At 37.2% G+C, this 13,117-nt stretch overlaps 1 protein-coding gene across 2 annotated transcripts in view; it reads right to left on the bottom strand.

The window, feature by feature from the left end:
* Positions 1-5,521: 5,521 nt before the first annotated feature.
* The window catches only part of SNTG1 (syntrophin gamma 1), a 135,566-nt gene continuing 127,970 nt past the window's right edge, over positions 5,522-13,117 (bottom strand). For both annotated transcript variants that reach the window (XM_065903334.1, XM_065903333.1), the window contains one exon: positions 5,522-5,680. In XM_065903334.1, the coding sequence (XP_065759406.1) occupies positions 5,522-5,680 (159 nt within the window). The remainder of the gene's footprint in view (positions 5,681-13,117) is intronic.

The following is a 13,117-nucleotide window of genomic DNA, read 5'->3' on the forward strand; positions in this document are numbered from 1 at the left end:
ATTAATTTTCCCGCAGATTTTTTTTCCAAAAAAGATAAAAATGAGAGCAAATAGATAATCATTAAGAAACTAAAATAACATAGATATCAGAATGGTTTCAAAACTATTTCTATAATTGTTCACTCTTTGGCATTGTAATTACCTGAAAGAAAACTGGAGTCTCTTATGACACAGAAATGAGCTGCTTCTCAGTTATGAATGGCCAGAGAGTGATGTCCTGTCAGACCTGTCTTCTCTGTATAGATTCAACTCTTAAGGGACCATTGTGAAGCCATAACTCTGATGGCTTTGCAATGGTGAAGCCATAACCCTGATGGCTTCACAATGGTGAAGCCATTCACAACTCAGGTATTCAGTAATTCTGGTTGCTTAAATAATTGGGCAAATATCATCTTTATTCCATCTCTAGGGTCTTTAGGGGCCAGATAACTAATCTTCATAAATATTAATACTTGTTACTAAAAGCTGCTCAAAAGCCAATAAACAGTACAGGGTGGTGGAAAGGAAAGTTTGCTTTATTTTGGATGCTGGCAATGGGTGGGGAGTGTAGACTCCTGTCCAAAGGCCAACTCCTCCCCTCTCACCCCTGACAATTGGGCACAAGTGTTTCATAGAAGGAGGGAGAAGGCTACATGCAGAGACAGCTGTCAGCTCTGACAGTTATCTTAAAATTGGCCGTCAGTGGTCTGACCAACATCATCTTGATTGCTTTAGGTACAGTTAATCTTCAGTTCCAGGGTCAGTTGATTTCCATTTCCCTGAGGCCATTTCTTGAAATTGTAGCAGCTTACGTCAGTCTGGTCATCATGCAGTTAACTTCTTCCACTTGGTGGGAGTTTCAGTATCTATAAGACAGTTCATAGGATATGGCTCAGAACATGATCTATAACCTTTGCTGCTGTTGCTGCTGCTACTAAATCACTTCAGTCGTGTCCGACTCTGTGTGACCCCATAGACAGTAGCCCACCAGGCTCCCCCGTCCCTGGGATTCTCCAGGCAAGAGCACTGGAGTGGGTTGCCATTTCCTTCTCCGATGCATGAAAGTGGAAAGTGAAAGTGAAGTCTCTCAGTCATGTCCGACTCTTAGCGACCCCATGGACTGCAGCCTACCAGGCTCCTCTGTCCATGGGACTTTCCAGGCAAGAGTACTGGAGTGGAGTGCCATTGCCTTCTCTGCTATAACCCTTGAGAAGGAACTAAATAAAGGTCCTTGACTGTGCTTAATGACTACATTATTATCATTTGATCTCCTTTGACTGTTTTCCTTTGTTTCTGCATGTTCTCACTCTCTGATTAAACTTATTTTTTGGCTAAAGTTTTTCCACAGACGAAAAGCAGGCAAAAGACTTGGAAGGAAGGACCATAGGGTTCTGCTCATTTCATACTGATGGGCCAGAAATTGTGTCCTTAGGGTTATGCACCCAAGGTAAGCAGCTCACCACCGGCCCTGTTCATGGCAGCTAAGTCTTCTGAGGACATGCTCTAAACATCTGTGAACTCAAACCCAGGAAGTGAAAACACAGATGTAGTAAAAAGTATCTGTTTTTATTTTCCTGTATGCATCATTAAAAAAGGTACAGTTTTATTAGTAGTACATTAAGGAACTTAAAGAACAAAGTGACAAGCTGTTGTCACAGATATTAATTTACATTTTACAAACATCCACCAAAACAATTAAAAATGAAATAAATATATTTACATTTCATACTTCTGGTATTTTCATTGCATTTTAATATGTATAAAATATATAACATTTATAGTATTCTATTTATCTTTAAAAGCAACTTCAAATGTGCAAAGAAGTGAATTATAATTTTAAAGTATTAGGCAATAAGAGTAAATCATAAACAAGAGTTTTAGAGGAATGAATAAAGTAACTCCTTATGGAGAGTCATCAGGACAGCAGTGTTAAGTGTGTGTTAATATTATAGAACATTAACACTTACCTTAAAGAGTTATGCACAAGATCTTCCTTGTGCTTTTAAAGCTTCTCCACATTGTTGATTTCTAGTGGTAATTCTACATCTGTGTTAGGCTGAATACTTTTTCACAGTAATAAATCAAGCATTTCTCAAACCCAGCATTCCATGTAAACAAAGTTTATGACAATTTTTGTTTTCAAAAATGAGGGAAACCTCTAACATGAATGTTCCCAAAGGAAAGTCTCTCTGCTGACATAGTGAATATGGGGTTGGCATTTATTTTCAAGGACTTGTTTCTTCTTGCTGAATGTGTTTTGTAATCAAAGGCTTTAAAACTCTAAGTTGGTGCATGCCTGAAAAATGGGCAAGAAATGACACGCTTATTATTTTCCCTTAAAAATAGTGTCAGATGGTAAATGTTGGGGTACACATTACACTTACATTATCTATTAAAGTAGCTTTGAAATAAATACTTGTTGCAGTATAACAAATTACAAATGTCCCTGCTTTAATATACTTCAGCTTAAATGAACTGTTATTCTTTATCAGGCAATATACATCACTATAGTAGCTAGCAAAGATGTCAAATGATATTTGAACTCCTTTCTCTGACCCAAGTATGTATAATGGAATGTTCCCTTTGAGCTTATACAATGTACACCATCATGAACTTTAGCATGTATTTATATACATACATATGTATACATATATGTATATATATGTATAATGTGTATGTACACACACACACACACATACACACATATACCAAGGCACTGGAGAGATTAACACATAATTAAGCATTCTGCTGTTAAAATGGCTCTAGTGTAAACTAGGATTTAAGGAGGAAATCTCATGCATCTAAACCTAAATTACATGAGAAGTAGAGATTAATTTGAATATTTTTCTTTCTTTCTAAGCTTTCTCATTCAAGTAGTCCAAGTTATAACAAATTTCAGTGTCTAGTCATTGCACAGTGAAAAAATATGTCAAATATTGTTTGCTAACTGAGGAAAATCAAAGTAATATTTTTGTAATAGGTGGCTTCTCTGCTAGTCATGTTAATTAGCAATTTAGACCTGGGGGTTTTGTTTTTCAGTAGTATCAAAAATAAACTCAACATGGTATTATCATAAATTTTAACTTAGCCTACAATTTAAATGTAAATTTAAAGTATATTAATAAATTTATTTGAAATATATTCTTCTATAGAATTTGTGATTAGCATTTTATTATATATACACGTGTGTGTGTGTGCGTGTTCTACAAGGAGACATAAACCCACACATATCTCATTGTGCCCCTTTTTCTTTACACACACATCTGCACAGCCTCGAAGAGCTTTACGACAGAAAAAAAAGAGCATTTAATTAAATGGCTCTTTTTGTATTTTTTTGAATGGAGTTTTTATAAAATCTGACATTTTTAAATGATTATGTTATACTTCTGGAAGGCTTCAAAACTTTCTCTTTCTTTAAGTTGAGTAACCCATTTCCTATGGCCTGCAGCCCGACTGATCATCACATTATGGACACACGGATGTCACCCCAATGTGGGGCAGGCTGACACACGCTCAAGGTGGTGTCAGAGGTCCTGTGATGAGCTGGCTGCTCTGCTCAGGTCCTGACGCAGGCGCCCATCCCTCCACACCCCGCCCCCTTGGGCTGGCACCCTCCTGAAGTCTGTCTTTGGTGGCTTCTGATTTTAAAATGACTGTTGTCTTTGATCAAAAAGCAGTGAGTCATAATGCCATAATCATATCCCCATTATGCTATGCTAGTTGCTCAGTTATATCTGACTCTTTTGCAACCCTCTGGGCTATAGCCTGCCAGGCTCCTCTGTCCATGGAATTCTCCCAGCAAAAATACTGGTTGCCATTTCCTTCTCCGGGGGATCTTCCTGATCCAGGGATGGAACATTGCAGGCAGATTCTTTACCTCTTGAGCCACCATATTCCCATTATGAAAATGTATTTAGTTAGATGGTCAAAATAAATTATGTTAAAACTCTATTTTGTCCAGTTTGCCCCAGTTCTTTTTAAAAGGACTCCTAGATCAAACTTAGCACTTGCTCAGCTACAATCCTGAACAGTCACTTCTTTTCAATTTAGTGTGCTTAAGAGTTGATCACATACAGAGTGAATTAATAATTTATAATGATTATGGAAATAGCTTGATGTTCATTTTTAATTATAATGTTCCTGTGTCCTTTTTACAAATAATGTTTCCTTCCTGAGAGATTTTTTTCCATCTTTATAAAATCATTCCACCTTATTATATACTTGGTCATCTTCACAAGGAAGTATGCAACAAGTTTGACTGAGTTGGGAACATGTGTACTAATAAAAAAAGTAAATTCTTCTTAATAGGGAGCTGGTTGTTTAAAAGAAGATCTCAGCAGAGCTGTGGTGTAGGACAGACAATGTTATACAAACACCTGGAATCTGAGCTGTGTGCACTTTGGGGCTTTCAAATCTCCAACCTCTTCATACCACATTCCTAGGACAAGATGCCTACAATAATTCATATAGTTTGGCATTGCATGACTGCTTTTTATGACATCATAAGGTAGACATTTTAACTATTATTTTCATATCTCACTTTATTCTCTCATATGCTCTAACTAAAATGGAATGATGTCATCTACCCAGCAAATGTAATAGATTTGAGAATATTTCCCGGGGACACTTCCGATCAAGATTAGTAGGTGGGGTTAGGAATACAAGAAGGAACTGTTTCTTACACCACATGAATTGATATTTTCTCTATGAAAGGTTTTGGGGTCACTGAAAATTTAAGAAATTTTAATTTAATAATAAATTACAGGGAAAATAGAAATCTCCTTAAATGAAGGAAAGAACAAGAGGTTCATGGATGTTTCCTTCATTCCTCACTAAATTAGCACATTTTGACATCTTTGAAGGAACACTGGCTGTGAATAAAACGTTTGGTGTCAGTGACCCCAGGAAGAAATACTCCGTTTCACATCGTGGCTATTGTAGGTCGGATGTAATGATCTTTTTGAAATTCTCAGCAATGATTTACAACAGCATACACAAATCGGGGTGCCAATGTCAAATCATGGGGTGAAGCTGTAAGGAGAAATCCACACCAGTGAGCTGAGGTGCTCTCTTCTTGGACAAGGGTCTTCACGCTGGTCTCAGGGCCTCTGCCTCCTCCTGTCGCTCCTCACACAGCAGCAGGGCGCTGGTTCCTGATCAGGCCCTTCATGTATTTGTCATACAAAATAGTCTAAAATACAGACGTGACTCTTTAATGGGTGTTTTATTTATAGGTAGCTTACAATTTTTATATTATTTACACACTCCCGTCATTCATCGGTTTGTCTTCCCTTTCGATGAAAGCAACGCAGTGGTCCTGACCCAACAGGGAGGAGCAAGTCATCCCACTCATTTAGGACGATCCCCTGAGGCCTTCCAAATGGCAGTGCTTTGGGGATCCATCTGACCTTCTTCTCCTCCACTCAGATTTCCACGTGGCTTCACTGCTAACTTAGGGATGTGATGGCTTCTCCATTGTCTGCGGCGATGAGTAAGGTCGTCCTGTTTACAAGTCAAGATGAGAGGGAGGCCGAACTCAGGCTCAGGTCATGTACTTGGCTTTGCTTGGTACTCCGGAGCTGGAAGCTGCAGAGGCGGCGGCCTGGCTGCTTAGAAACAGGGGGTCCAAACAAGCCACTTTGGCAGCGAAGAAGGAATGAATGCAGTGGAGAACAGCAAAGAGATTCGAAAACTCCAGCTCCTGAAAGGGACAGAGAAATGATAAATGAAACATCACCACACTACTAGATAGTAGCTAGACCTTCTCTTTAAAGTGCAATAAACTTAACTAGAATCAAAGATATCTAATGTATGGAAACTGTAGGCTCTTTTGTTTCAGATATTAATTTAAAATGCAGATTTACTTCAAAATACAGTGCTCCAGGAACTGGAAGGACTTAACATGATTATCACCCAGGAGAGCCTTTTCAACATTGATCAACGCTGCACAGAAATACACTTGGCCAGATTAAAATTTTACTCTTGATAAAATGTAAACAAAGAGAAGCAGTAGATTTAAAAGTATTTTTATCTCTTTAGAGACAATTCAAATGAAGAATTTGGATTAGAATGATTAACAAGTACTCTTCACTACTCTCTAGAATCAGTTGCTATTTGCTGTTGGACAATGAATATGAAATACTGAAAGCAAGGGATATGAATGTTTTCGATGCTATAAGCCAAGCAGTTCACTTCTAAAATATAATGTGTGCACTCATTTTAAATTTAATTAGTTTTGATTATCATACTTGGTTGTTAAATCAATGCATCTATTCAATGTAGGCGAGATAGCTATACGGTCAAAGTAAATCCCTTCATAATGTTGGGAGTTCTTAGTTTCCGATGCTAAGTATTAAAACACCAGAGCTCTGGTTTAAGTATTTTAAATTCCTAAAATGACTCCACCTAAAAGTGATTTTAGTTTCTTGGTCATCATGATTTCAGGAGCCTTATGTTTAGTAACCTGCCTCGTGTCACTGTGAGGTGTTACTGGTCATGCAGCAGGTTTCCTCTGGTCATATTTCAGTCCACAAAAGAGCCCCTTCATTCTCTCTGCAGCCAGCTCATTTCACGGACAGGTTTTGAATGCATTCAGTGTCAATTTGTAAAAATCCACTAGGTGTAAAAAGGTGGGAAGGCTTTGGAAAACATGAGGTGTGCTTTCTGTACTCTTGGTAAAAGGGAGAATACTGTTGAATGTTGCAATTGGGCAAAAGTACAAGTAACTTTTTCTCAAAAATATATTTGCCACATCTCTGTTAAACTGGAGATTATAGCTTAGTTGTCAGAAAAATAAATAGTCTAAATATGAAGACATTTCAGAATGATTAATATTTTCATACCTTGTCAAGAATATGTCAATGACTTGATGTAGTTGGCACTTTAAAATTTTACACCTATTTTCAGCTGTGGGGTGGGCAAGAAATTAAAGGCAATCAGAAGAAAAGGCAGGATGCAGAGATGTGCTTACGTTTAGCCTTTGATTCCAACATCAACTCATCTTTCCTAAGCTCAGTGTTCACCTTTGGCCATCACATCTGCTCCTAAGGCTTTGATTTGCATTGTTATATACACAAGTAACACTCTTTTCCTCATTTCCAATGTTAATTCTAGACTTTCAGGTCCACCTATCTACTGAGCATCCATAGATAATGTCCATCAAGTCATTTACCATCTCCTTGAAACAGAGCTCTTCTGGAGCCCATGAATCTCGATAAGCATAACTCTCCTCAAAATGTAATCATTCATTCAATGAATGTTCATTGAGGGTTTACTATGCATCTGGTCTTTTGCTTGTTGGAAAGACAGAGTAATAAGCAATGCAGACAGAAAAAATGTCCTCCTGGGAGTTACAGTCTCGAGCAGGATACAATGTGGAAGGGCATAAGCAAATTAATATTTCTGGAAGTAGTGATAAGCACAGTGATAAGAAAATAAAGCATGGAAAAGAGCAGTGTGTAGGAGGGGCTGTGGGATGGGAAATCCATGTTGTCATGAAGGCAAAACCTCAAGAGATAAAGGATTAAACCATCTGGATGTTTGTGAGAGAAACACTCTAGGCAGAAGTCAATTTCAGAGACCCTGAGATGGAGATATACTAGGAGAGCTTGAGGAAAGACCAGGAGCTGTTAGCACTGGGATGGAATGAACTGAGTGAATAATGGGGGCTTCCCAGGCAGCTCAGTGGTAAACAATCCACCTGTCAATGCAGGAGACACAGGAGATGTGAGTTTGATCCCTGGCTGGGGAAGATCTCCGGGAGAAGGGAATGACAACCCGCTCCAGAATTATTCTTGCCTGGGACATCCCATGGACTTAGGAGCCTGGTGGGCTACAGCCCATGGTGTCACAAAAGAGTCAGATACTTCTTAGTAACTAAGTTGAAACTTAATAACTCAGTAACTAGACAACAACAATAGGTCAAGAAATAAGGCCGAGGAATAACGCAGGGCATTTCAGCCCTTTATGAGCTTTACTCCAAGTGACACAGAAAGCCACTGGAGATTTCTGAGCACAGAGTAACAAGAATTGGTATTAAGTCTTAAAATGATAATTCGGGCCACACTGTTGATAAACTCTGTGGGAATATGATTGAAAGAAAGAAGGGACGTTGTAAAGTTTTTCAACTAAAAAATGTGTGGGATTGAAAGTAAACTTGAGTCAAGGACGATTTCAAGATATTTGGTTGAATAACTGAGGAAGGATCTGCAAATTATCTGATGAGGGCTTAATATCCAAAAATATAAAGAATTCATATAACTCAACAGCAAAAAAATACAACACACTCTGATTAAAAAATGGGCAGAAGATATGAATAGACATTTCTCTCAAAGAAGATGTGTAGATGGCCAGCAGGTACATGTAAGGATTATCAACATTGTCAGAAATGATCAGCATCAGTGACATCAGAGACATGCAAAAGCCTACAATGAGATACCACTGCACAGCTGTTGCAACTGTTTTCACCAACTCAGGCAGCTGCAGTCTTACAAAAACTGCTGCCAACTGTTTTCAGTACACACCTCAGTGAATAAGGTCTGTGTCACATCAAGCACTGACAAGCACCGCAAATGGGCTTTACCAGGATAATTACCATTTTCATAATCAAATAGTTCTAGGTGTCAAAATTCACTTTTTTTTCCATTTTCAAATGCTTTCATGATTTTTGCAATTTTGATTTTTTTTTATAATGAGAAGATAACACCATACCTGATTATTTTGAGTTACTTTGCCTCCTTAGAAAAGCTTTCAAGTATATCTTTATTCTTAAAATTTTGATTTTCAAAATGTTTTTACGTATATTAAATAAAAACACAATTCCATTTTTCTATAGGTGAATGGTGACTTTGGGGAAAAAAGAAAAAAAAAAGTATCACGCCCTCAACATGTTCCCTCTGACAGTTGCTTACTTTGGAGGCAGTTAATATATGTTTTACCTAAAAAATACCAGGTTAAGTTTTCTAGCTTACTAGATTAAAAGAAGTTGGGATTCTTAACATATGTGGGTAAATAAATTCAATATCCCTATGAAGAATATAAGAGGCTTGGAAATAGATTAAGCACAAGGAGGAAAACATTCTCAGGGAGAAATAAACATGACTTGGAATCCTTGGGGATTCCCTGGAGCTTAGGAGCTCTTTTCAAGAAAGATGAGTATCCAGTGCAGAGTTCTCCTTCATCATGGATTCATTTCCCTGCTCCAATCAAGAATTTGAAATAAAGTTTTAGGTAAGATCAGAGGAATGTAAATCTCACATACACACACTTGATTCATTCTCCCCATTTACATCCAGTCACTCGTTTCTTCTACACTATGATTTTGGATAAAATCAGTCGTATGTAAACCACACACACGCACACACGCGTGCACACACCCCTCATTCCCACCTCCATCCCCATTCACTCCCAGCTGCTCCAGTCTCTATTGCAGTATGAGGCACCAAACCGCTTTGATAAAGGACTTCATTACAAGCAGGAGCCGCTCCGTCCTCATTTTTCTTCTGCAGAATCTAAACAGCTGGGGCTCTGGGAGTTCGCAGTGAAAGGAGAGTTCTAGAAAACCTTTGGTTCCAGATGCCAGAAAGAGTGAGAAATTGAACAACAGGCTAGCTGGGAAGCTGATCTTTCACTTTTCTATGCAGAGGAAGATTGTCGGCCCCAGTCCCTCCTGGGTTTGGCTTTGTGAATATTAAACTTCCTAGTTCATGAGCCCTCCAAATGCCACATAGGAATCTGCTTAGACGATGGGTCATTATCATCTGAAAGGCAGACTTCAGCACATCATGCATTCTTTAGTAGGGTCTCTGGCAGGTGCTGACTCAGCATCTGAAGTGGTCCCTTCACCCTGTTGTGTACTCAGTCCTTGCCTGCATTTCATCCTGAGACCAATCCATTTGGGCAGACACTTTTATCCACAATTTATAATCGGAAAATGAAGATTTATAGAGAATAGCTGGTAAGTAGCATTACTGGGATTCAATCCTCAATTTCTGATTTAAGTCTTACTAAACCTTATATTATGTGGGAAGTTCTCTTGGGGCCACTTGATGTCTCTGAGACCATGGAGATTGGGGGCAAGAAGGATTTTGGGGAAAAAGTCTATTTAGAGATGTTTCCAAACTCTGCTCTGTTCCACTAAATAAAAAAGCAATTTTCTTTTTCCTTCTCTTATTGTACAAAAAGTAATACCTTGGCTGCCAGATGTTAAATCCAGTAATTTAGGATTAATATGCTGTACATACTAGTTTATGAAAGACTTTAACAGTGTTTCCCTAGAGGGATGGTCATGAATTTCAATGAATAAAGCGACAACAATCCCTTTAGAACGCAAACTATTTTGAAGTCTGGGGATTCTCTGACTTCTTGTGTTATATCAAATTATAATTTAAAAATAGATACACATAAAAATAATAATGAAGTGTTAAAAATAGTAAGCAAATATATCTATATATATATATTTGTTTTTTAACCTAAGAAATTTGCTTATGCCCAACAATGAGAATATGTTGGTAATCCTTGATGAATTAGCATCTATACTAACATCATAAAAACAGCACTTTTAAAAAAGCACCCAGTAACAATAAAATGAGCTTTTAAATTAATTATCAAATAACTGCAATACTGCTCATGATTTAAATAGGGAACCACTCTTCTGTTCTACTAGGAAAGTTCTGGGAAGTTTAATGAGGCTTTGAAAAACTTATGGCAAATTTGCTAAGCTTTCTGAGTAATGAAGTGAGAATTTATGAATTTCTACTTTCAGAGAAAAAAAATAACCAGTTTTGGTATTATAACATTGTCTTTGTATAGCCATAAAACAACAAAAGCAACAACAAAAACAAAAAACAAAGTGTATTTCCCCAATTCTTGTCCTTTTTAAAGTATTTTTAAGGCTTTTCACAATGGAAAATTGAAATACTATATAAAAATTTTAATCTTGTAATATGTGCAGCAACTCAAACAATCATATTCCCCAAACAAACAATATCTCTTGTGAAATAAGCTCTGACTTTAATGTATTTGCCTTGTAATCTGGTATATATTTTTACTATGAGAGTATGTCTTATTTAAAGCTGTCTACTTATCACATATAGCAAGAACTGAGTCCCTTTACTAAATCATTTCATCAGTTTTTTTTCAATACAACTTTTTGATGATATCTTAGACATATAAAACTATGTGTTTAAGGTGCATGAGTTGATGTTCTGATAAATATATGCACCGTAAAAAGCACACCACAATCAAACTAATTCATATACCACCACCTCTATAACTACTAGAGTGTATGCTAGGGGTGGTTTACTGACTACCTATCCTTGCCACAAATGTCAAGTATTTCATATCATTACCTACCATCACCACATTACTCATTAGGTCTCTATTAATCTTGTATAACTTGAGCAAACTCTGAGGGACAGTGGAGGACAGGGAAGCCTGGAGGTCTGCAGTCCATGGGGTTGCAAAGAGTCGAACACGACTTAGCAGCTGAACAATCACCACAAATCTTGCATAAGGGAAAACGATATATTTATAGACTTCAATTAATTTGGAAAAATATCCAGAAGTGGGATTGCTGGATAATGTGGCACCCCTATTTGCCTCTTTTGAGGAATCCTCATACTGATTTCTATCAGAGTGGTACCAATTTACATTCCCACCAGAGATTCACAAGGGTTTCCTTTCTTCTTATTTTTGCCTACATTATTATCTTTGTCCTTTTGTTGACAGTTGCCCATATTGGTATAAAGTGATATCTCACTGTGTTTTTGAATTGTGTTACCCTGAGATTTAGAAATATTGAGCAAATTCTTATGTATTTGATGGCTATTTACATTTCTTTTTTGAGAAGTATCTATTAGACCCTAGCTCATTTTAACTGCATTATCTGTATCTTGGTATTGAGTAGTATGAGTTCCTTATATATTTTGGAAATTAACTCATTATTGGATGCATGGTTTACAAGTAAAATTTTTTCACATTACTTAGAATGCTTTTTAAAAATTTTCTTTGCTATGCAAGTCATTTTAATTTAATGTACTACCACTTGTCTATTTTGGCTTTTGTTGCCTATGCTTTTATATCAAATATCATATTTTGAATCATATCAAAAATATTATTGTCAAGACCAGTGTCAAGAAGTTTTTTCCCTATGTCTTCTCCCAGGAGTTTTATAGTATCAGGTATTATGATGAAGTATTTAGTTTATTCTTTTTTATTTCTGTGTTATCCATTTTAACGTCTCCTCTTTCATTTCTAAATTTGTTTATATGAGTGTATCTCTTTTTTTCTTTAACAGTTTTTGAGTTTTGTTTTTCTTTTCAAAAATACAACTTTGAGATTTAATAAAAGTGGGGTATTGAAGTCTCCTTTTGCTGTTGTTCACTTGGTAAGTGGACATCAGCAGATGTTCAATACCGAAATCAGCTTGATTACATTCTTTGCAGCCAAAGATGGAAAAGCTCTATACAGTCAGCAATAACAAGACTAGGAGCTGACTGTGGCTCAGATCATGAACTCCTCATTGCCAAATTCAGACTTAAATTGAAGAAAGTAGGGAAAACCACTAGACCATTCAGGTATGATCTAAATCAAATACCTTATAGTCATACAGTGGAAGTGACAAAAAGGTTCAAGGGATTAGATTTGATAGACAGAGTGCCTGAAGAACTATGGACAAAGGTTCATGACATTGTACAGGAGGCAGGGATCAAGACCATTCCCAAGAAAAAGAAATGCAAAAAGGCAAAATGGTTGTCTGAGGAGGGCTTACAAATAGCTGAGAAAAGAAGAGAAGCTAAAGGCAAAGGAGAAAAGGAAAGATATATCCATCTGAATGTAGGGTTCCAAAGAATAGAAAGGAGATATAAGAAAGCCTTCCTCAGTGATCAATGTAAAGAAACAGGAAAACAATAGAATGGGAAAGACTAGAGATCTCTTTAAGGAATTAGAGATACCAAGGGAACATTTCATGCAAAGATGGGGACAATAAAGGACAGAAATGATATGGACCTAACAGAAGCAGAAGATATTAAGAAGAGGTAGCAAGAATACACAAAAGAACTATACAAAAAGATCTTCATGAGCCAGATAACCACGATGGTGTGACCACTTACCTAGAGCCAGACATCCTGGAATGAGA

The sequence above is a fragment of the Muntiacus reevesi genome, chromosome 12 (genome assembly GCF_963930625.1).
Source record: "Muntiacus reevesi chromosome 12, mMunRee1.1, whole genome shotgun sequence".
NCBI classification, from domain to species: domain Eukaryota; kingdom Metazoa; phylum Chordata; class Mammalia; order Artiodactyla; family Cervidae; genus Muntiacus; species Muntiacus reevesi.